Genomic DNA, 25,211 nt, shown 5'->3' on the forward strand with positions numbered 1-25,211 from the left:
ATTAGGCTTAGGATTAGGGTTCATGTAAACATCCCTCACCTATAGGAACATGTCTTTATTTGTAAACCCCAGTTCTCTATGTACAAACTGGCTTTGAAGACTCCAGGACACAGTTGAGGACTCTGTCAGAACATCTGTAGATGAGGGTTTGTAAGAATGCCGACCCAAGAACTTCCTCAATCTGAGGGCTATGATGACAGGATTTTTTCAGTGGTTAATTGAGTACTTTGAAGAACAATGCTCAAGTGATAACACCAGCATCCAGCAGACATCCAGCAGAAAATTGTAGTTTTCATAAGTTTAGATTTTGACCAAATCTTTAGCTGGACAGAGTCTTAACAGCTTGCCTAAAATAAGTTTGTTACAGTCAAACTATAGTGAACACTCCACACATTTGATATAACAACAGATATCTTAATATTATACTCATAAATTATCTATAAGCTATGAATTAAATAAAAAGCAAATTATCAATATCATTAGCTAAGCGTTATTAATTTTTCATTGTTACCTATATTGCAACATTTTACCGTGCAAAGACTGGGACTCCAGCTTAACTATTATGGTTTTGGAATTCTGCTAATTAAAATTCTTTGGTCTTTGACAACTCTCTGGATTTTGTTTTTTAGCTGATCTATTAGGAGCCATGAGGTTTTTGCTATTTTTCATTGCTGTTTCATTGTTATTTTCTAAAAGAAGAGAACAATATCAGTGCATTCTAAGTAGGAAGGAGGTATCACTTTTTAGTATGTCGTGGGTCACATTCTAAAATAAACTTCTTACTGTGACTAAAATCCAAGAAATTCAAGTCGCCCAAACTAGCTTTTACCATGTGCAGGAATACCATCATTTACATGTGTGTCTGGGAGGAGGGTGCAAAACAGAGAAGAACATTTGGTTTCAGTGTCAAGATCTCCACAGTAGTCTAAGGAGGAAATGTGACGGGGAGTGTATCACTGACAAGATAATAACCAGGATAAAACCTGTGTGTTCACAGAGTGCAATGATTCTCATGAACGTGTACTGTAATAAAATTTTGAAGCCCGTGGATGGTTCCTGCTGTCAGCCTCGGCCACCTCTTACTCTCATTCAGAAGCTAGCTGCTTGCTTTTTTACTTTATCCATTATTGGGTATTTAATCTTCTATGTAATTCATCGTAATGCTCACCGGAAGAATAAACCATGTCCTGATTTGGAAAGTGGTGAGGAAAAGAAGAATATCATCAATACTCCTGTGTCCTCATTAGAAATACTTTTACAGTCTTTTTGCAAACTTGGCCTGATTATGGCTTATTTCTATATGTGTGACCGTGCAAACCTGTTTATGAAGGAAAACAAATTTTATACACATTCATCATTCTTTATTCCAATTATTTACATCTTGGTTTTGGGAGTGTTTTACAATGAAAACACAAAAGAGGTAAGATCATTTTCATTAGTTTATCCTATTCCATGAACTACAAAATGTCTTTTCAAAAACTGTTGTCATGCTTTATGGCAGAAGTTACAAACATGTTCCTACAGGAGGAAGAAGGGTGCCGTATGTCACGACTTACGTTATTTTGTTTGCTTAAGGCTAGAAAAAATAGAATGGTTCCTTCAAGTACTAGATGGTATTCATTGTCAATTAAAATGTAAAAATATAATTATATTAAGAAATGGTTCTATATGAAGCAAATATTTTATATTTATATATTTATCAGACATGTACACAAAAATTAGAACTTACATAATGCTGTGGCTTCTATTTGGGATCCTCTGAGTTTCCTAAATTAGAAGTGTGATCATCATTCAGAATTATTTGCATAACTTCTCTATAAGGGTCTCTTATTTGAATTACCAAACTCTTCTCCAAAAAAAAAAAGCTCTTTTATGAACATGATTAATCAGTTCTTCATATCCTGTAAGAGTGTGCTAAGGAAAATAAATTCTAATAATGGAACATTATCTGTCAGCGAAAGTATAAGAGGGCTGTAAGATCTTTTCTCAATCCTGAAATTCTACAATTTTGTAAAGAAAATTGTAGGATGCTATTTTTTATACCTATAAATACATTTGTTATGGTTTTAGTGTCATTTGAAGCAAAATCAGAAGGATCACCTGAAGTCCTCAAGATCTCATTATAGTTGTCTTTCAAATTGGATCTACATTTAAAAATTTTTATTATATCTTTTAGCAAGAAATAGAGGTAGTTTTCCCCAACCATGATTCTTTGACATTGGTTTTCACATTAGCTTTAAATACTGTAAGAAAAGTGATACATTCTTAATGTATTTTGCCAAATAACTACTTCCCAGTAGATTTTCAAATGGATCTTGGTTCCCTCATGCAGACGAAAGTGTTAAATAGAGAGCAGACGGATGAATGGAAGGGCTGGATGCAGCTGGTGATTCTCATCTATCACATCTCAGGGGCCAGCACGGTAAGTACTCGGCGGCCAAGTTCAGAGCGAAGAGAAAGCCACTCACCCAACTGTTCCCCGAAGTCTCTCAAAAGTCTACCATTTTAAAAGCCAAGTCAATTTTCTTTAAAAAAAAAAAAGAGAGAGAGAGACTTTATATTTTATATGTCTTTGTCCTTAATACTATAGAAATAGCCAATATCTTATATCATCTTGTTGAACAGCTAAGGTATCAGGAAGCTCTGTAAATAGCAAAGGATTTAGAATAGGCTACTTACGATCAAAAGAATTCAAATTTATATCCTATTTGTCACTGTGTTTTAAGAACTTTGGTTAACTAGTTTTATATTGAAACATTTTGAAGATTTATTTTTCATCGTGTGTCTGCATTTGGATATGTGTCCATGAGTGTAAGTGCCGGTGGAAGCCTGAGACGTTGGCTCCCCAGGAGCCTGACTGACAGACAGTTGGGAGCTGCCTGATATAGGTGCTGGGCACCAAACCCAGGTTCTCTTCAGCACAGCAAGTGTCCTGATCACTAAGCCATCGCTCCAGGCCCCGCTAGTTTTATATTTTAAAAACTTATGTTTGCCCTCACCATTTTCTTCTTCCCAGGAAAGAGAGTCTGGATTGGCCTGGCTATGGGAGGGTTAAGAAGACTATAGTCGTCCCTGTTTTAAAGACAGGCCAGCTGTCGCCCAGTGGGAACAAGCTTCCGTGGGTGAAGCTGGCAGCTGCTTGTCACGTGGCTTTCACAGTGGACAGCAGACTCACGGGAAAAATGTTTTAGAATTCAAAGTTAGAAACGCATTCATAATGTGTGAAGTACCAAGTTGTTTTATTGTTTTGTTGCTTATCCCAAACTCATCTATAAATATTTAGTATTTGACTTGATAAATTCAAGTGAGAAGAAAGTGCTTGAAGGATAGCAATTAGTAGTGTAAATATTATTACTGAATTTTTTCTAAGAAAATTAAAAGCAGTTGAACTTCTGAGTTTTACGGATGCTTTGCTTGAAGTCAGAGAGCAAAGGAATGAAATGTGCTCCTTTCTGAAATTCCACACCTGTGCTATGTGTCCTTGCAGCAGCATTGAGATTTCTATGGTCCCTGCAGCTGTAAGTTTAAGCTGCAGCTAGTAAAGCTTAGACGGTGAAGAAAATCCAGTCAGGGGAGATGGCTTAGGACTCATGGCATAAACACCTCAATTCTCTGGGAAATAAGAAGAGGTGAATGTTGGAGCCTGGAAACACCTCTGATGTATGAATAAAGATTTAGTTAATAGGGGGAGGGGTGCTTTGTTTTAAGAACGTGCCATTTGGAAATGTAATTAATTGCTGACATATTAAGTGGTGATATTTCTAAGAAATTAGGTGGGAAAAAATTAATGGCAGATTAAGTTCCTCAATTCAGTGATTCCAGAAAGGAATTACATCGTAAAAAGATGAAGGCAATTTGGCATTCTAGTATACTCATTTACCAACCCAGCATTTAATGCATCTTCCTAGACGGCCTCCCAATACATTCTCATTTACAATGAAAAAACAACGACTCTGTTCTGAAAGAACATAATTTTCATTAGCAGATCATTTGTAATGATTAATTATGTGTCCCACTTCTGTTATACACATTTTGTTGTTAAAAATTACCTGTATCCTCACTGGAAAAGCATTGTTCATGTAGGTTAGAAGTTATTTGGGGCTGTCATTCATGGGTAGTTGAGAAATTAATGTTAGTTAAAACTTTAACTGCCATAGTATTTTAATTGTCCAATTGTGGTATATTAAATAAAATATGTCTGTGTTTTCATGCTACAAGGGAAAATATGGTAAAATCTCACAGAATTATTAAATAGCCTAGGCTGATGGTACTTATTGGTATAAGCATTCTTTTTTAAAAGAACTATTATATTGACTTAAATAAAGTTTATGTCAAATGCGCTTAAAATGCTAAGAGCGGCAAGCCCGGCATCTGCAGTACACAAGGGTTTTGTGCTTCATTTTGCGGTTTCCTTCCTTTTTGAGATTTTCATGAAAGACCGTGAGGGTTTAGAAAGTTGGCCTAGCTCTTTAATGAAGTTGAACTTTCAAATAATTTCAACTCTAAAATTTTGTCAGAAGTCAGATACATGAAAGATAAAAGGGAACTATGTATTAAAAGATACTAAAGTGTTATAACAGTCAAATGCAATGTGTGATTCATTGTTTGCAGGGTCAGGGATTAGAATCACAGACTCACGCACTCTAGGCCAGTATCCTATGCTAAGTTACTTCTCAGTCCTTGTTTCTTTGAAACAGTGTCTGGATGGGTAGACTTGGTGGGTCTAGAGCTCTCTGTATAGCATAGGCTGGCCCTAGATTCATTATCCTCCTTCCTCTGCTTTTGAAACTACAGACATGAACCACTATGTTCAGCAGACAGAAATGTCCAGAGAAATTTAAATATGGATTATATAGCAGAAACTATTCTATTGATATTATGTTTTTTGGCCATCATAATGATAATGTGGCTATGTAAGGAGCTGTCTTTCTAACAAGATCCATGGTAAAATATTTAGGAGTACACTTGACTACAAGTCTATTTGTGTTCATTGTATTGTTTTTGCAGCTTTTCTATTGGTTTGATATATAGTAGAGTCAAAAGTTATGAGAGATGTTATATAAGGCCTTTACATTAACATGTTTAAATGATAGTTTTAAAATATTTTAGTTAAGTAAATAGAATATGTTTATTAAAATTGGATTCATCTGTTTCTTTTTGTCTATAAAGGTTCTAGAAGCCATGTTTAAAATTTACTAGAGAATTTACTCTTTACTTCTACTGGACAAGCTGCTGTGAAATGCAGAGGTCGCAGCCTTTATAAATAGTTGTACTGCAACTTTACACTACAGGGGGGCTTTATAGCCGTTAGTGACCATCTTATGATGGAGTGGACTGTCTTAACAGTATAGTTTTCTGCTGTTAAAAAGCATTTATGAGGGGTTGGGGATTTAGCTCAGTGGTAGAGCGCTTGCCTAGCAAGCGGAAGGCCCTGGGTTCGGTCCCCAGCTCCGAAAAAAAGAAAAAAGAAAAAAAAAAGCATTTATGGTCTAGAGAGATGGCTCAGTGGTTATGAGTGAGTGCTGCTTTTCTGGAGGACCCAAGTCCAGTCCTAGCATCTATATCAGGTCACTCACAACTATCTGTAACTCTAGCTCAAGGAGATCCAGTTTATTGTCATGATCTCCATGGGCATCTGCACTCAAATGCGCATGTTCTTTTTAAGTGTGTGTGTGTGTGTGTGTGTGTGTGTGTGTACATGTGCGCACGCTTACTCCTGTGTGTGATTGTCTCCACCTGTAATTCCATAACCAAGAAATTGAGACAAACAGATTGATTATAAATTTGAGATCAGCCTGGACCACATAGTGCAAACCTGTCTGCAGAGGCAGGCAGATCTCTCAGGATAGCCAGGGCACTACAGAGAAATCTTGTCTCCAAAATCAACAGCAGCAAAAAACAACTCAGATTTATGCCAGAGCTGCCATTCAAGAATGGAGTAGACAAAGATGAGTTTGTGTCTGCTAACTTCTAAGGATTTTTTCAACACTCAATTTCCTCTTTTCTTCTCTATGGTCTGTGATTCTAATGCATTTTAGAATTTTTCATTTAATGACAACGTAAGACATTGAGAAGAAAAATACTAATGATGAAATGCAATTAATAAAAACTGATATGCAGATCATTTCCACTATTGTGACTTGGGAGAAATAAAGACTAAGATTTTTACTAGACTCTGAAAATAGGATTTGGAGATTTTGCATGCCTATGGTGGAGCCCGAAGCCCCGAGCATGCTGGGCAAGCACTGTACCACTGAGCTAGCCCTAGCCCTGGGTATTTTAAATAGTCTCTCATTATGGAAGCTCCTGGCCCTCCAATCTCAGCCTCACAAACGCTAAGATTACAGACACCACCACCTCCTGGCTTGCAGATAGGATTCCAGGAACACAACTGCATTTAGAAGGAGATCCAGGGCATGCATTGACATCACACAGAAGATAGATGACAAGGAAGCATGGGACTGCCCATCTTCAGAGTCAGAGTCTATCAGATTGGATAGAGTAGAGGCTAGGCATACATGTGTATGTGTTGTAGGTTCAAAGGTTCTTGCTGGGGTTTGTTTTTCCTTCTCGAGTAAAATGTCCTTTGTAAAGAAAAGAGATGCATTCCAAAATGTATATAATCTAGGCCTTAACATCTAATTAAGGTATGTATGCACATAAGTTATTTTATCCTACAAAGAATCATTTGGGACATTCCCATTATCTTATTTTATAACTCTAAGCACCGTTAAGGCTGGACAGTTGCAGAGGCGACCAGGTAGCTGTAAAACAGAAGCCAGTGAAGTTCAGGGGTTGCAAAGCTTTTAAAGGCATTAATTAGTTATATTGAGACATAGCCACACTCTAAAGATGGGGTGACAGAGTATGTGGAAAGGAGGGCACTACCTTCCTGGTAGGTGAAAATGTATGGTGTTTCAGTTGTGAAGAGGAGGTCTCTAGAACACTGTAGTGGGCATGGCTAAGCCTAGGCATGATGCAGAGAGCCATGAGGGTGACAGAGTTCCAAATGAGATGCTTTCCCGAGGAAGGGCATGGAGAGAGAGAGCACGCAGTAAGTTATGCCTCCAAATGTCTAATGGGTTTTTGTAGTCACGTCGTCACACACTGTCCCTGCTTATTTCTGCCAACAGTTTCTGCCTGTGTACATGCACATTCGCGTTCTGGTGGCTGCGTATCTGTTTCAGACAGGGTATGGGCATTTCTCTTACTTTTGGATCAAAGGAGATTTCGGAATTCATAGAGTATGTCAGGTAAGAATGCAGGCAGTTATTCTGTCTGTTAAGAAAGTATAAATATGACTTTCTCTCACTTTGAGGTCGTGGGTCATTAGGATTTATGAAATATCATCTTCAAGTTTTTGTGTTAAGTGTTTAGTAATTTGAAAGACATTTTTAGTGGTGGGAGGAAAATGGAACCTAGATGCATGTGTAATAGTGCCAGGGCTGGAAGAATCAATTAATACGTACTGATTTCTGCCTCTTGCTAAGCAGTTTCTAAACACTACTTTCCCTCTATTGCAACCCTGAGGTAGCCTCAATCATAGGTGGGAAGAGAGGCTCAGAGGGGCTAAAAGCTCTATCCAGAGCGACAAAGTCAGCAGACAGGACTGAGAGAAGCCAGCTCACACTCTATATTCTATTGATAAATTCAAACTGTATCCAAACAACTGTAAGGAAATCACAAAGATTTTTGAAAACTTGAATGATATTAATGGGCAAATCAACATCCAGCTTTCCTTGAGGAACTGAGTCTCTGCCTGTAAAACATAAGCCTAGGAGGGCGGGCGGTGTGTGATTTCTTCCTCCCTCTCTTTAAAAAAATGGCACCTGTAGGCACAGGACAGCTCGGGTGGTTCTTTACTGCAATTTCATTAGGAAATGCAAAAATGTTTTATATCAGCCTCTTTAGTGATTGTGGGGCCAACGAAACTTTGGGGATTGGTAAAATACATTTGTAAAGTCATTATTTGACTCATAAGTATATTACTGTATTTAGGTAAATTTGTCTTTGCTTTCCATGTGTATTGTGAATGAAAACCATTTTCTTCTCCATTTTCATAGGTCTTATTTCGTCTCAATTTCCTGGTTGTGGTGTTATGTATCGTAATGGATCGACCATATCAATTCTATTACTTTGTCCCCTTGGTCACCGTGTGGTTCATGGTCATATATATCACTTTAGCACTGTGGCCACAAGTAACCCAGAAAAAGGCGAATGGTAAATAGACTGACTTACTGATGTCAATAAATATATGTTATCACTGGACTAGATTTCCTGTTAGTTTAAAGCTATGTTTCACTAAAAGATGTAGTGTGTGTGGTTTTAGGATTTTTGCTTTACAACTGTTTCTAAACTAATACAGCCAGATAGCTTACTACAGACGGACACTACAGAACACTGGTTTACATTTAGAGTGTGTGTTTTCCTCTACTAGGAAGGCACTTGTCAGGCTGCCCTACATACAGCAGAGTAGTGAAGGTATAAGCAGGCAGAAGCCATGTGGGTGAGAGGCTCTTCCCACATTGTGCTCTGTTTGTGTGGTTTCTTATCTATGTGGAGAGTCTGAGTAGACATGTACTCTCAAAGCCTTCATGTTTCAATGCGTTTATAGTTTGTCCTCTGCACAATTCTTTAGGTACTATTGTCAGCGTATTTACATATAAGGAACCAGTTCCCTACCTGTAAGGTTGACATTTCCAACCTTATCCTGATCTTACCGATCATGTTCAAGTCAGGCCACAGCTGCTTATCTTAATGTAGTTTCCCCATGATCATGTCATTCAAATGAAATTTTCTAGGTTTCATTTTTAAAAAAATAGAGAATTGGTTCTAATATTAAAGCTGTATTTGACTTTCAACTTTAATCTTGCTAATAAATTTTTCTTTTTAAGTTTCATTAAAATGTTAAATAAGTTTCAGAAAAGTTTTAAAACTTGTTAGTATCTCTGGACAGTCTATAGATTTAGAATACAGTTTGTCTATAGAAACAGTACATTAAGGAAAATGCATAAACTTGGAACATGTATGTTGAAGTATGCATATGTTAATGTACCTTGTGGTTAAATCTAGTCGACTAGGGAGTGTACACCTCCTGGAACTTTATGTTTAAGCAGTGGCAGTGTTACATATGCTAGTATTTAGCCTGAGTTTGAACATTGCATTGAACAGATAGTTGTATACTCAGTTGAAACACTCGATAGTACATGGGTGTAATTGCATCCTAGAGGCACCGGAAGTGTGCATCTCCCGTAATGTGCAGGGGTGAGGGCTGTCAGTCAGCCCTGTCAGCCGCTTCCCGCACAGTGGTCCACCACTGGTCTCTTTGCCTTACCTTTGACTTATGCCCTAAACACGTTTACAGAGAGCAGATTCAAGGCTTCTTTTGAGAAACATTCACAATACAAAAACATTAAACAGTGTCCGCAGTGTGTTCACTAATATTTAGATTGCTTTGTATGTTGCATATTTTCTCTTTTAGGAAATGGTTTCTGGTATCTCGGCTTACTGTTGAAACTAGCCTTTCTGCTGCTGTGCATATGTTTCTTGGCATATTCTCAGGTGTGTATGGTCTTCTCAGTTTATGTTTACAATGTCTTGAAGTTTGTCTACTAAGTATGTGAGGAGAGCTAGAGTCTTTCGTTAGCCTCATTTTTAATGACCTAAGTGTCACTGGCATGAGTGCTCAGTGTACTTGTTTGAGACCCAGTCTACTTTCTTCCCACTATTTTTGTTACAGGAATAATTGTAAGCTCTTCCTCTGGCAATTGTTCAAGATCCATTTGACTTGACCTTTGATGAATCAAACATTTATTGAATGCCTCTTAGGAGACATGCTCTAAGTGAGGATCGGAAGTCTCTGGACAGAATTTGCAGTGTAGTTCGTGCACTGTGCATTGCATCAAACTGTTTCTTGGCTTTTCTTTAAGTGCACAGAGTAAAACTGAGAGAGTCAAATGCACTTATTGTGCATAGGGTTTGAGAACTTCGTCTGTACTTAGTTTACAGGACTTGGGTCAGTTTTGTACTTCTGACCTTATATCCTTTATTTTGATGGTTGAGATTTTCTGTACACTTAGCAGAATGGCGGTCTGTTATCTGCTGGTTAAATCCATCAGGCAGACATACTATTTGGGTATCACGATACTCATAACAAAATATTTTAATTTGAATAACTATAGCTCTGACATAAGCTGCAGTTGGCTTACAATGCTCCATTTTGCATAAAGCTGCCTCAAGTGTAAATGTCCATTTACGTTTTGTTATGTGTGGATAGGGGTATGAGCTAATTCTTCAGAACCTTTCGGGGAGGCATTTTTAGGCTTTTGTACTTATTTTCATATTTAGAAGTATATAATAAAACATTTTTGTTTCTTCATGGCATCCAGTTTTCTTTTCCATGAGAGATACATAAAATAATGTATAAAGAAATAGGTAACAATGAATACCCAGCTTTCTGTGGGTACATTTGAATGGAAAAAGGGAAGTTGACCCATCATTAAATATTGAGAATGAGAAAACTTCCCTAGCTCTGGGTCATTGTGGACCCCAGACAAGGAAAATAAAGTACCTAGTTCAGAGCACTCACTCTTCGTTCTGCTCACTGTACAGCACACCAAAGTCAGTGCTCAATAACTTTCTTATCGGTAATATAATAAAATATTTCAATTAGAAATAAAATTTTAAATTACAAATGCATTTATATCTAGATATTCTTCATATATAGTTGCTAAGATTATATGCTTATATTCAATAGATCCAGACCTGTTATGTTTTATATATATATGCTTGCTTATATCTATATTTGAACACTATTTATACACGTATAATCCAGGGGGCTTTATTTTGCAATTCTTAAGAATGAACCTACGTTTTCTGTGGAGTAAATCTTGATATAGTTCTTTTATGTGCAGTTGACATTGTGGAGAAATGTAAATAGTTGTATTTTCTTAAAGTAATGAATTTCTTCTGACACAAGGACTCAGTAGTGTCTGAAGTATTATCTTCATATCTCTCTTTGTTTTGCAGTAATCATTTCTTAGTAATCCTTTTTTATGCTGTTGCAGTAGGTCGAGCAATGGGGCATTCCTTAGTAGAATTTGCTGCCATTCTTTAGTCCATACTAAGGACTCGTTCTCTTTGAAAGGCTTCATTAATGTGCAGGAATGTCCCCCAGACTTCTACCCCTTCGTTCTCACATTCTCTTGCTGTCACATTAATAAGAGGGTGCCATTCACTAACTGGACAGAGTAGAACTTGAAACTGTGGCTAGTAATAGCATTTGGGGATGGCTGATTGGAGTGACTAATTCAGGGGGCTCTTTCAACTGTAATAATTATAGATAATTAAAGACATTTAGAGGAAAATAAATTAAATTTTTACCTTAATCAGCTGAGGTGTTTTGTATTTTTGTGTTTCTAACCATTAAATATAAGAATTTTTCGATATTTGATTAAACTACTTAATAGAATGATTTTCTAATTACTAGGTTTTTTTGTTTTTGAAAAATATTAAATTTTTTGGCCACAGCTAAAATAAATTTACTCTTTTTGAAATGAAACCAAGTTTTCAAAAGAATTGAACAGAAGTTAAGAAAGTGAATAGTCTTTGTTTAATCCTAGCTTAACAATGTATAGATGATAATGGCCTGCAAAGCGAGCACTGACCTAACTGGCTGGATTCTTTTTTTTTTTTTAGGGTGCGTTTGAGAAGATCTTTTCTCTTTGGCCACTTTCCAAATGTTTTGAACTGGAAGGGAGTGTGTATGAATGGTGGTTCAGATGGAGGTTAGACCGTTACGTATGTATTTACTTTGTGATATCTTCATGCCTTAAATTATAGTGTTAGAAAATTATCTGCACTCCTGTCTATTTCTGCTTAGTTTCATACAAAGAAACTTGTTGAGAGTTTGTTAAAACAGACTACCCATGAGCCTTTTCTCATGACAGCAGAAAATAAGTATGCATCTCTCTCAGCAGGGAAATAATTTAAGTGTTGTCTGTAAAGGGGCCTCTGACTGACAGTTGTAATTTTTTGGTGGTTCACATATATGTGCTCTACCATTCAGAACACTATTCATTGATTTTCATGATATGTCCTGAGTTTCACAAGATGTTGATGTTGGGAAGTGTGTCTTAAAGAAAAGCAAACCCCTGAGCAACCAAGTGTTTTCGGTCTGCTCTCAACCCTAAAACCACTATTATAATGGGCTTATTAAGCTCCACACAGTGTAGATTTGGTGATAGGCATGCAAAGCAGCAGCAGCCACAACATGGTGAGTGACTCCACACACTTAACTTGAAATAGTTCAGATACTTTTGACTAACAAAACGTAAACCTAGCAGAGCACTCAGTCAGTGCTAATTACTTTACCCTTCTGCTCTTTTCTTTCTATCCTTCACCATCTTTCAATATGCCTTGATAGCTATTCTGTGTTATCCCTGCTTTCTAACTCCTGTTTACTTCCCAGGATAGTTTATTGCATCTCCAAGCCACATACAAAGAAAATGTCTCTGCTAAAGCCTCAAAGGGCCTTAGCAGATAAGCTGCTAGGATGTGCTTATCTTGGTCTGTTTGGGAAACTGAAACAGAGCAGGATCACCTGACTGGCTCCCAAACAACAAAGCATATTTCTTACAGTTCCAGAGACTGGGAAATCCAAGTTTGCGGTGATGGCAGATTTAGTGTTTGGTGAGGGCCTGCTTCCTGGATCATGGGCGGCCATGTTCTCACTGGAAATGGTCTCTGGGGTCTCTTTTATAGGGCACTAACCCTGCTCATAAAGATTACACCCTCATGACCTGACCAGTTCCCACATACCCACTTCAAAACTCCAAATTCCACATGGGAATTCATTTTCAGCATAGGAGAGGGTCTTTGGGGGAGGGGATGTGGCACAGAAGTCCAGTCCATTGCAGTGATAAATCATATTATGGTTATTTATATAATTTTGGTTTTTAAAGAAAGAGCTGTGTGCTTTCTTCCCCCCCCCCATGTTGTTTGATATTCATACTTTCCTAAATGTAAGTTTTGGGACTGTTGTTTGGTTTGATTGTATAAAGTATGTTTTAATGTTTTAGAGAATGTTTGAAAGAGTTTGGTATTGTTGAGGTTGGAGATGTAGCTCAGCACAGGGGTTTGTGCTTCTCAGTATAAAGCCCACGGTTCAGTCTCCAGTGCCTGAAGGTATCAGTGCCTTCCTTCCCTTGCGTGCGACGCAGAGGCCTTGAATAGGAGCCTCTGACCCTGCTGGATGCTTGCTCTCCTGGCTGGCCCTCTCCAGCATGTGCTGGCTCTATTAGACGTTTGCTCTTCACAGCGCCCGGAAATCTTAAGCCTCTAGCCACGTGCTTTTATAAATACAGTTTTACATATCCTAGGGTGGTTCTAGGATTTGAGAAGTAGCTCTTCAAAACCAATTTCTGTGTATTCCTCAGGTCGTCCTCCATGGGGCTCTGTTTGCCTTCATTTATCTGGCTTTGCAGAGACGGCAGATACTTTCTGAAGGAAAGGGTGAACCTCTTTTTTCAAACAAAATCTCCAACTTTCTATTGTTTGTTTCAGTAGTGTCTTTCTTGGTAAGTTTCAAAATATAAGTTTCTAATTTTCTAAAGTTTTAACTGATAGAGAAAATTAACCTTTAAATAAAGGTTAATTGTAGTTTAAATGAACACATTAAACTTTTTACAGTTATTTTTTCTAATTAATGTAAGTTCTAAATAGAATGTATATATAAGTTACCTATGAATACTAGCTGAGAGTATAGTAAATAAGAATTTTAAAAGTTAAAATCAATTTGGGAAAAAATTATACCATGTACTATCTGTCTATCGATCAGTTGATCGATCTATTTACCTGTTGGGGAATTGGAGGGAGGGTTTCTCTGTGTAGCCCTGGCTGTCCTGGAACCCCTCTGTAGACTACAGATCTGCCTGCCTCTGCCTCCCAGAGCCACCACTGCCACCACCCAGCTCCATGTGCTCATTAATGTGAAAAGCCAGCAGTCTATGATGATGACCAGATTACCAGAAATGCCCAAATATCTACCCCCCTCTCTCTTTCTCTCCCTCCCCCCATGCTTTCCCTGCTTAGGCAGTTGATGCTACTAAAACAAGTGAATGAACCTCCAGAGAGCTTTTTAAAAGAAGTTGTATTTATTTACATTTCACTTGTAAAAGAAGTGCTCTAAGAAGGTGCTCCCCCACCCACCCACTCCCATCTTACCCCTCTAGCATTCCCCTTTGCTGGGGAGAGCTTTTAACAGTACTTTTTATAGCAGAGTGAGCTGCAATGTTGTAAAGAAGAGAACCACTAAACCATTCTAGGCCATGTCTGTTTAAGGGTCAGCTGTTTGGGATCTGACTGTGCATTCTTATTTTAGACCTATTCCATCTGGGCTAGCAGTTGCAAAAACAAAGCAGAGTGCAACGAACTCCACCCTTCTGTGTCTGTGGTCCAGGTAATTCTTTCTTGACTTTTCTCTATACTTCTTCATACTGTGCAGCCCAGGCTGGCCTCCAGCTTATGAGCCTCTTGCCTCAGTCTTCCAGGCAATAAAATCATGGCATTTACCACCACACACAGCTCCAAAGCATTATCTTGATTTAGACAACTTTTCACTTAAACATTTTTTGTAAGAATATAGTATTCAGAAGTAAAGAGGTAAGAGTTCAAACCCTAGAAAATGTAGGGAAGTTACCTAATCTCCAAGCCTTGTCTTTCTCTACAGTAACAAAGATATTAAGACCACCCTCAAAGGGTTCTTAGAGCTCATGTTTGAAAAGTATGCATTTAAGCATTTGTAACTTAGAGCAGGTTAACTCCAGGACTGGGTGATGACTCACTTGGTGAGACATTTATTGTGCAAGGATTGGAATTCCATCCCCAGTGCCAGGCACAGCAGTAGCACCTAAATCCCAGAGGGTCCCTAGAGCTTGCTGGCCAGTCTGCCTAGCTGAATTGGTGAGCTCCAACCTCAGTGAGAGACATACCGCAGGAAAACAAAACTAAGGGCAGTAGAGCAACCCATCTGTCCTACGCACAGGCACATACACGCACATTTGCAAACAATTACATCAGACACAAAGCATTTCAACAGTCTCTTCTCGTTTTGCCTTTTTCATATTTGCTTGAATTTGTTTAACTTCATTACCTATTGTGCTAAGTTCCGTGTTAATAATAAAAGTATCAAACAAGATATGACACCTGTTCTCACAAAACTTATGATTTAGTGAAGATGTGGACCAGTATACATTGATTCATCTGTCTCAGTGTTTTGTAATCATTTAATAATCTTTTGATTATTCTGCATGTTAGATGTTCTGGCAATGACCAGATCCAGCAGTTTCTATCCTTACAGAGCTGACTGTCTCTGTAATAAGTTATTATATTAATCACATAATTATGAATAGAAGTATATCATACCTTATAAGAATATATATGTGGCCTAGTTGGAAGACAAAGGAGGTGGGGTCAGGGATCATGGATCATTTTCCTGAGAAGAGAGAAAATGAAGAAACAGTTGGAAAGACCCTCTCGGGCAAGGGAACATGACACATTTAAGGAACTTTACACAGGACACTGGAACTGGAATTCAAAGAGCTGAGATATAAAGATGTGTGGGATAGTTTCTCGAAAGGGGACAGAGTGTACTGAGGACTCAGATTGGACCTACAAATCAGAAGGACAGTTGCAGTCATTATAGGGTATGATCATAAGTGTGCGAACAGTAGGTATGATTGCTTTGAAATCATGGGTGTTTTTCCTAACCTTTACTGATGAAAGAGCAGGGGTTTGGAAGGAAATTGGGCCTTAAAATCTAAAGGATGAGTATCCAGCCCGGACGGTCATGAGAGGTTTTGGAGTGTCTCCCAGGCCCTGAGTGTTCTTCAGTGCAGGGACTGTTTGGTTTATTCTCAGCTCTGTGGACTGCAGCGCGCACAGGCGAGGCATCCTCTAGACACGATTAGTAATGAAATGTTCAGTGATGTCTCTGAATGCCATTTCTATTACTTCTGCAGACAACAGCTCTACTTACCAATAGCTCTTTGTACGACTTACAAAATGTCATGGCGGTGACTCACAGGGTGAGGGAACATTAGCGCTCACAATATAGCAGACAGAACAATTTAAGAAGAGCAGACAGAGAGAATGGCTGCAAGCAGAATAATACCAACTCTTTCCCACTTAGCCACCTCCACATGCCCGTATATCTGAAGTTACCTTGGTGAGAAGACCATAGCTTCTTCCTTGTAGGGTAAAAGAATGGACAAGGAAACATTAGTTTTATTGGCTGTTTGCTTCTTTTTAAGACTGTTTGTTCCATCTTGTGAATGCTAACAGCATCAAAGAACTTGAAATGTTATAGACACATCCTTCCAACCTGACTGCATGCTTATTCTTACACGTGAGCAGAGGGTGTCTGTCTGTCTATCTGTCTGTCTCCTAAGAAACCGAAAAAGCAAAAGACAGATATATAGATGTCATGAAAGTATATACATATCTGAGGCAAATCCTTTAGGATCTGAAAATATTTCCCAGCCTAACTCTTCCTACCCCCTCTCATTATTAGAGAGAGAGAGAGAGAGAGAGAGAGAGAGAGTTTGTGTATGTGTGTGTGTGTCTGTGTGTGTGTCTGTGTGTGTGTGTCTCTGTGTGTGTGTGTCTCTGTGTGTGTGTGTGTGTGAGTGTGTGTTGTTGTAGCAAGAAATCAAACCCAAGGTCTGGCAGGTGCTCAGCAAGCATATCACCATTGAGCGTACCCCTCACCAGTGTCATATCACCATTGAGCGTACCCCTCACCAGTGTCATATCACCATTGAGCGTACCCCTCACCAGTGTCAGATGTTGAATCTGAACTTTGTGGTTTTTCCCTTTCAGACTTGATAAGAATTTCTAACGGTGACTAGCTATAGAACTGCTATTAACCATAAAGAATGTATAGAAAATGATTGTTATACTACCCAGGAAGTTAAAATACTAACCCAATTTTAAATAGCATTATGTTCATTTGAAGCATATAATGACCTCCCAGTGTGCTCTCTGTGGTTATTATTTCTTTGACTTTTCACTTTCCCTTACTTATTAAATACCAGATAGAAAGGAGGGCAGTGGCTTGTTATGTACTCTTCCAGATTGCCTGTTGCTCAGCCTAGTGGATTGCATGCATATATATCCATCTTTCTAGTATTTTAGAATTGCTAATTATAATAGCACAATAAACAGACATGGGTCTCCCCTTCTTGATCTTTGCCTCTAACAGTGTAATGCTAATTCTGTTAACTATGCTAAAAGTTTCTTTATAGATCTTCACTGTGTGCCTCAATTAATACCTACAGAAGTTTTCATTCCCCATCCCTATTTGTGTCGATGAGAAATCAAACCAAGTTAACTCCCTTTCCTCAAATTCCAAAACTGGCACAGATAGGCCAGGGTGATAGGTCTCTGATGCCATTGCTACAAGTATCCCTCAGTTGAATTGTGTCTGAGAGTTCCTTCCAGTCAGATTAGCCACATGCCTCCTTTCACCTCCTTACCTCTGCTTTCCAGAGAATGCCTACATCTTGTGAGTGAGGCATGGGGTAAACATCTCTCAATAGAAGTTCTTTTCTTATGTTTAAATGGTATTCAAACCCTTTGATAGGAGAAAGTTTTGAAAAGATAATGATGAAAAATACAATCTCTTTTTTAATATCTTGCTCCTTTGAAAAGAAAATGAATTCTGAGGATAGCACTTTGCTTAATAAACTGGTTGTTGGCTATGAAACTGTGAATTAGAATTTTAAAAATGTAAGGAAGGCTGTTCTACCTTGTGCAAAAAGATACAGGAGATGGGTAACAAGTCAGAAGCCCCCAAACTGGAGATTATGTTGGAGTAAAAATCCAGACAGAAAACTACTGCATATGAGTGCTGTGTAGGATGAAGTCATCTCTCAGGCTTTGCAGCAGCAACCTGACCATATTCATGGCCCTGCTGTTTCCCAAACACACATCCCTGTCAGTGGAGGAAGGATTGCGTTCATTGGATTTCTGTCACTGTGACAAAATACTCAGGAGAAGCAACTTCACGGAGAAAAGGCTGACTTTAACTCAGGATCTCCTGGGTTTCATGGAAGTTTGTAGGTCTGTGCATCTGGGTTGTGAGGCAGAGCGCCCTGACTGAATGTGGCCTGTCAAAGCTGCTCGCCCCATGAGGCGGAGAGGCAGAGCTGGAGAGGAAGGGCCAGGAGAAGGCGTGTCCCCTTTGATCCTTATCTCTTCCTAGGCCCCATCAAGCAATAGACCATCTGGCCAGCCATAAACTGACCAGTGTGACTCCATTTTAGGGACCCTTCATATGCAAACCTAAACAAGGCATCTGAACTATACAAAGAGAAAGAGTGGCCACCGGGCAGACACTGCATGAGTGAAGCCAGAGTATGTTAACTTCACAGAGTCTGGTGTTGGCGGTGAATAGCATGTTCCTCGTTATGCATAAAATAAAGCAATTCTCTTAGTAACCACACCACTCTTCATTGTACAGATCATGTGTCGAGAATCCCAGCTTAGATCCACTCTAATCAAAATGCCCTACCAGTATTTATCAATTAAAAATTATCAAATTGCAGAATATAAATGTTAAAGCATCACTCAAATCCTTTTAAATAAATGTGTTGTTCACGTTTACTTGTTTGGGTTTCCCTTGTAGATCGTAGCCTTCATCCTGATAAGGAACACCCCTGGATATGCCCGCTCTATTTACAGTTCATTTTTTGCTTGGTTCGGAAAAATTTCACTAGAGGTTGGTACTCTAATATTTTGCTGAGTGTATGCATTCATCTATGTGTGATTATGCAAATGTGCAAGTCCGACACACTGTTTTAGACTAAAGTCATTCTAGGTGAATAGTACATTGAACAGCCATAAAGCATTTGGGAAGATTTTTAAAGACTTTTTAAACAATAGCTAGATGTAGGTCTCTGTCAGAGCATTCTTCACACTCTTGAATAAGAAGAAAAGTATTAAACTAGATATAAATGAATTCACACCGGGGAGATTTTGACTTTTTATTCATCTCCATAATTATATATTGCTGGATTGAGATTTCTAATGTTTACTGTAGTAAATGTAACTTTTATATGACCGGACACTGTGGGAAGATAGTCAAATTCATCACAGTGTGAGCTATAAAAGATAAAATTATCAACAAAATCAATTTAAGCCATGGGGTCTGAGGCACATTCTGCAGACCCTGACCTTTATTATTGGAACTAAAATGCTTTCGACTGATCCATAGTGCAGTTATAACAGATACATTTTAGAATGTGAGATTTATTGAGTTACTTTTTTTAAACAGGGCAGGTAAGTTTCTCCAAGTTTTCTGACCAGGATTCCATCCTTTTCCGAGTCTCTCAGTTAGCAGGAGCACAGCAGGCTTTAGGGCCGCGGTGAGAGTGAAGTGGGCTGGAGAAGCCCGCAGCATCATCGCGTGTTTAAACTGGGAAAAGTCATGACTTGCTCACCCGTGCTCTGTGCACGCCTAACTGAAGTGTTTCTGTCCTAGCTGTTCATCTGTCAGTACCACATATGGCTGGCAGCGGACACACGGGGCATCCTGGTACTCATCCCCGGGAACCCGACGCTCAACATCGCCGTCAGCACTTTCATCTTCGTGTGCGTGGCGCATGAGATCTCGCAGATCACTGCTGACCTCGCGCACGTGGTTATTCCTAAAGATAACCCGGCCCTCTTCAGAAGGCTGGCGTGTACACTTGCATTCTTTGCCGGACTACTTGTCTTATCCTCCATTCAAGATAAATCAAGACTGTAGGCTCCTGAAATCCTAACAGCAAACCCCTCGGGCTTACTTTGCATCTGCCTAGACAAGAAAATCATCTGTGTGAAGATATTAATGACTGTGTAAATATAAACATTTGGCAACGGGACAGTCTTGTGATGTCCGTTGAACTTGTGTGATTGTATATATCAACACTGTGTATATCCAATGTGAAATGTATACAAACAATGAACCAAGCTGCATCGTATAGAAGTGCATGTGGAAAACACTTTTCTACCAGATTAGTGTCTCCATTTATAGTGATTCTAGTTAGCATATGAAGGCAGGGAATGATGGACTTACCAGTAAACCTAGTAAGTAAGTTAATTAGCTTAGTGACACCACTGTGTGTCTTGATATCCTCTGTGTGCTAATCATTGTGTCTGCATCCGTACACACAGAACCTACTCCTTCACAGACAATTTAGTACCGAAGTGACTTGCAGTGTTCTTTTCTGTCACATGTGCAATGCTGTGGAATGAGGAACCGTATGTCTTTAACCCATATGTATTTATATCCGCTGTGTGTTTCCTGATGTGATTTTTTTCCTAGCTGTGGTTCGCAGGTGTGTAAGCCTAATTCTTTGTACACTTTGCCCTTCAGAGTTGTTCTAAAGCTCTGTGACAAGGTTTTGTTATTGTGAATGTTGTTGTTGCTTATTTTCAAATAGGCCAAATTTTCCTTTCAATCCAAACAGTCTATTTCTTTTTCCTAATCTATACCAGGATTTAAAAAAACAAAAACAAACATAACAAACAAAAAACTACCCTGTGGGTCCATTAATGTTTGCTGGCCACTGATTAAGTAGTGTATATTATTTCCAATGTTTGGAAGTTTCTTTATAGCCATTTGGTATTCCCTATTATGTCCTCATTTTTTAAAAAAATATTTATCGATCTGAACCTGTACAGCATAGTGAAGTTCCAAATCCTTTGATTGAAGTGTATGACCATAGTAGAATTTCGAGTAAACTGCTGATTTTTAACAATAAATGATCTGTTCAGTTTTTTTATAAGCTAACTGTTAGAGGTTTACATTTATTTATCTGTTGTACAGATCTGATTATGATTTTTAATGTATAAAATATTGCACTTATTTGCTTTTATTCTGTGTGTGGTAAGATATATGTTCTGTTCATAGTATGTGACAATAAGAAGTAATTTAAACAATAAATAAACATTCAGTGGATGCTTATTTTTGTATTGGCAAAGTATCAAGCCATGTGTGTTTTTTTGTTTGGGTTTTTATCAATTTTTTTTATTCACTCTGCTTTTCAAACCCTTAATATGTAGAGGGAAGTCACCCAGTTCTTGTTGGGAAGAAGTAATTGAGTTCTTAGGGCTCACGATGATAATCTGTCTTCTAACCAGGGAATTTAAGCATTGTGGTTTATTGGTACCTTTCTTTAAAAGTTTCATACTTCTCAAGCCTTATGTGCAACTGATACATTCCCATTAACTGGGAAATATTTATTCAACAGAAATGTGCTTTTCTCTTTCTCTTCGTCTGCCCTTCCTTAATCTTTTGACATTTCCCAGATAGACAATTGTAATGATTCATTGCTCTGTCTCCTGGACGGCAGCTTCGTAAGCAGAGAATCGTAGAGTTATAAATCAAAAACTCCCAAGCACCGTGCTCACATTATTCTTGCACTTGTAGCTTGCCAATGAACAGAGTGCATTTTAATTTAGCTTGTAAGTATTATCACCTGAAGAAGGCTCTTCCCGATGAGCAACTGAAGGAGAAAGATGACCGTTTCTCTCTGTGCTTTGGAGGCAACTGTCTTTCAGTAGTGATGCCCAAGAGAAGGCTAAGTTTTTCTATTCTATTTGAACTCAAGCTGAAAACTTGAGAAGCCCTGTTTCTTCATGGCATGTTTTATTAAGTTGTAATTTTTAAGATAGAACTATATGTAATAATATAATTAAAACATTGTGTGTCTGTGCCTCTGTGTGTGTGTGTGTGTGTGTGTGTGTGTGTGTGTGTGTGTGTGTGTGTGTGTTTCATGTACACTTGAAATCCACAATATCTAATTTGATTTAGCCTGTCCTCTGGATAAGAGGGTATTGCACAATTACCAGAAGAATGGCATCTGTGTTTGGTAAAGGAATTGTTATTTCCGCCATGGTGTCGATACTGCACCTGATTCTCTATATCAGGCTGCTCTGTGTGCTAGTGAGTATAGAACACAAAGATTAAACTCAGATTTTTCTCTAGTAGGAATCACATTCAGGAAACCATCCTCTACCTCTGTGTTACTTGGCCGACTCAGTTTTCCCACATCCTTCCTGCTCCTTGTGTCAAATCTTCCCCTAGTGTTTCCTGAGAAAGAATCATTGAACTTTCACCCTGCATTGTACCCCATTATCTATCTACCTGTGGTAGGTCACAGTGTTGCTTTTTGTTATGGTAGTAAACAATGTTGATCTGCCACCTCTCAGCATAAGATAACGCTAGCTTCTTCAAGGGTTGCATTCTCTCCCCTCACAAAGCCTTTATTATTATCTCAAGGCTAGGAAGCTTTTAAACTTGATCAACTTAACTTTAATAATAGCATATCCATGTTTCTTTTTAATTTTTACAGATACTTTTATAGGTAGATGGAAAATGATAGATGATATATAGATGATACATAGATGGATGGATAGATAGACATGATAAATACATTCCATGGAACCAGGGGCCACACTTCATGTAGTAGACACTAAATGAGGGGCGATACTATCAACAAGTATTTGCAGTTCCTCAGAGAGAAATCGATCTCTGTAACTTACTATTTTTATCAATCTAGCAAATGTTAGAAGAACCAAATTGGCATTTTTATGTTGAGCAATATTAAATTGCTAACTTGCTATTATTTTTGACATACAGAAAGAAGTTTCATAGTGTTCAACCTAACAGCTTCCTTTGTTTTTTGATTGTTTTATTTATTTATTTATGTTTATTTATTTACATTTCAAATGCTATCCCCCTTCCTGGTTTCCCCTCCACAACCCCCCTATCCCATTTCCCTCCCCGCTGCTTCTATGAAAGTGCTCCCGACCCACTCCCCCACCCCAGCCTCACTGATCTAGCATTCCCCTACACTGGGGTATCTAGTCTTCACAGGACCAAGGGCCTCCTGGAGTACTACTCAGCTATTAAAAGCAATGGCTTTATGAAATTCTCAGGCAAATGGATGGAAGTAGAAAACACCATCCTGAGTGAGGTAACCCAGTCACAAAAGAACACACATGGTATGTACTCACTGATAAGTGAATATTAGGAAAAAAGTTAAGCATACTCACGATACAACTCACAGACCATATGAAGGTCAAGAAAAAAGGAGGACCAAAGTGTGGGTGTCTCAGTCCTACTTAGAAAGGGGAGCAAAATAATCACAAAGAAGAAAAGGGGGACAGGATTAGTTGTGGGAGGAGACAGGGGAGATGTATAGGGTTGGGTCAGAAAATTGAACAGAGGTGTGTAGCAGTGGGGGATGGGGAACTGGGGGTAGCCACCAGAAAGTTCCAGATGCCAGGAAAGCAAGAGGCTCACAGGACCCAAAAAGAATGACATTAGCTGAAATTCCCAACAAAGGGGAGAGAGAACCTGTAGAAACCGTATCCAGAGGTTAGGCACAGCCACTGGTTGATGGATGGGACCATGCACCCATTTCAAAATTTTTAACCCAGAATTGCTCCTGTCTAAAGGAAATACAGAGACAAAGAATGGAGCAGAAACTGAAGGAAAAGTCATCCAGAGACTGCCCCACCTAGGGATCCATCCTATATGCATCCACCAAACCCAGTCACTATTGCACATGCCAAGAGCTTGTTGATAGGAGCCTGATATGGATTTTGCCTGAGAGGCTACCAGAGCCTGACAAATACAGGTGCGGAGGCTTGCAGCCAACCATTGGCCTGAACGTGGAGACCCCAATAGAGAACTTAGGGAAGGGACTGAAGGAGCTGAAGGGGTTTGCAACCCCATAGGAAGAACAACAATATCAACCAACCAGACCCCCCCTCCCCGCCCCCAGAGCTCCCAGGGACTAAACCACCAACTGAAGAGTACACTGGGAGGGACCCATGGCTCCAGCTGCATATGTAGCAGAGGATGGCCTTATCTGGCATCAATGGGAGGGCTTTCTTTGTTTCAAAAAAAGGATCCTGATGAGTTGCTAGTTACATAAATATACTGATAATTATTATAAAAGTTGTAAATACTAAGCTTGGTCATATTTAAAGTAGTTTTATAAGAATTGATGAAAACTTTAGACATTCATTTTTTAAAAGCACAGGTAAACATTTTTATTCAATAAAATTTATTCTAGGGTTGTGTTTATATGAATTTAAAATACTATTAAATCCCCTAGAAGATTCATGAAACAGTATAGACAAGAAGTTATTTTTCAAAGAGTTTGAGGCTATTTATTATAAAGTCCCTAGCAGGTTAATTAGAAGTCACCTACTTAAATCTTGGAGAATAAAAATGAGGTAAATCAATATTTTAAAAAGAAGCTTGGGGCTGGCAAGATGGTTAAGGGGGTAAGGTGTTATCCAACAGACTTATGTTGGATTCATGGGACTGTAGAATAATAGAACTTTCACAAGTTGTTCTCTGACCTCTGTGTATGTGCTAAAAAGTGTTTGTGTATGTGTGTATGTACTAAAAAGTGTTTGTGTACATGTGTATGTGTGTATGTAAGTGCACAGCTACACCCACACACACAAAATGTATCAAAAATATGAATTTTGTGGTTATTTAAAAGTATATCATTTCAGAAAAAAAACCTTTAAGAATAATTGTGTTAAAAACTCATCTATATTGGGATTTCCATTGCTAATATTTATTGGTACTTATATTTTAGAGAATTATCTAATAATAAAAATTGTTAAAGTTTTATCTCTAAAATACCATTGAAAACACATAGTTGGTTTTTTCTTATAGAACTATTACAGAAGCATTAATGATATTGCCCCCATGGACAAACTGAATGTTTCCTTTTAGCTGATAGTCAAAGCTCTGTGTATTAGTACCCATCTCTAAAATCTGAATTTCAGCCATTAACGGCCACCTTCTTCCTCCTCCTGTTGCTCTGTCTGTCCCTTCTCACCTGCCTACTTCCAATTCTCTTAAAAAAGCAAAATTTAATCATCTGATGAAGCCATACATTTTTTCCTCTTTAAACTATGCAAATATTAATCTGGACCCACTATCTTATCAGACCCCAGTACTTGAGTAAAGCTGGCAACTCCACAGTGGAGATGTCATCTCCTCGGACTTGGTGTGCAGTAAGTAAAGTAGATACAGAAAGCCATGGCCACCAGCTCAGAAGTTTGGCCTTGATTTCTCCCACCTTAGAACAAGCTTCCCCTTGTGGTCTTGTACACCCAAAGCTAGGGCTTCACTCCTC

At 38.6% G+C, this 25,211-nt stretch overlaps 1 protein-coding gene across 3 annotated transcripts in view; it reads left to right on the forward strand.

The window, feature by feature from the left end:
- The window catches only part of Casd1 (CAS1 domain sialic acid O acetyltransferase 1), a 56,347-nt gene extending 35,317 nt beyond the window's left edge, over positions 1-21,030 (forward strand). Inside the window, 10 exon segments of one of the 3 annotated variants that reach the window (NM_001402046.1) lie at positions 998-1,420; positions 2,333-2,422; positions 7,134-7,253; positions 8,064-8,220; positions 9,482-9,561; positions 11,698-11,799; positions 13,437-13,577; positions 14,381-14,458; positions 18,686-18,778; positions 19,541-21,030. In NM_001402046.1, the coding sequence (NP_001388975.1) occupies positions 998-1,420; positions 2,333-2,422; positions 7,134-7,253; positions 8,064-8,220; positions 9,482-9,561; positions 11,698-11,799; positions 13,437-13,577; positions 14,381-14,458; positions 18,686-18,778; positions 19,541-19,807 (1,551 nt within the window). In that variant the 3' untranslated portion in view covers positions 19,808-21,030. 3 annotated transcript variants of the gene reach the window in all.
- Positions 21,031-25,211: the final 4,181 nt, after the last annotated feature.

The sequence above is a fragment of the Rattus norvegicus genome, chromosome 4 (assembly GCF_021556685.1).
Source record: "Rattus norvegicus strain SHRSP/BbbUtx chromosome 4, alternate assembly SHRSP_T2T, whole genome shotgun sequence".
Classification (NCBI taxonomy): domain Eukaryota; kingdom Metazoa; phylum Chordata; class Mammalia; order Rodentia; family Muridae; genus Rattus; species Rattus norvegicus.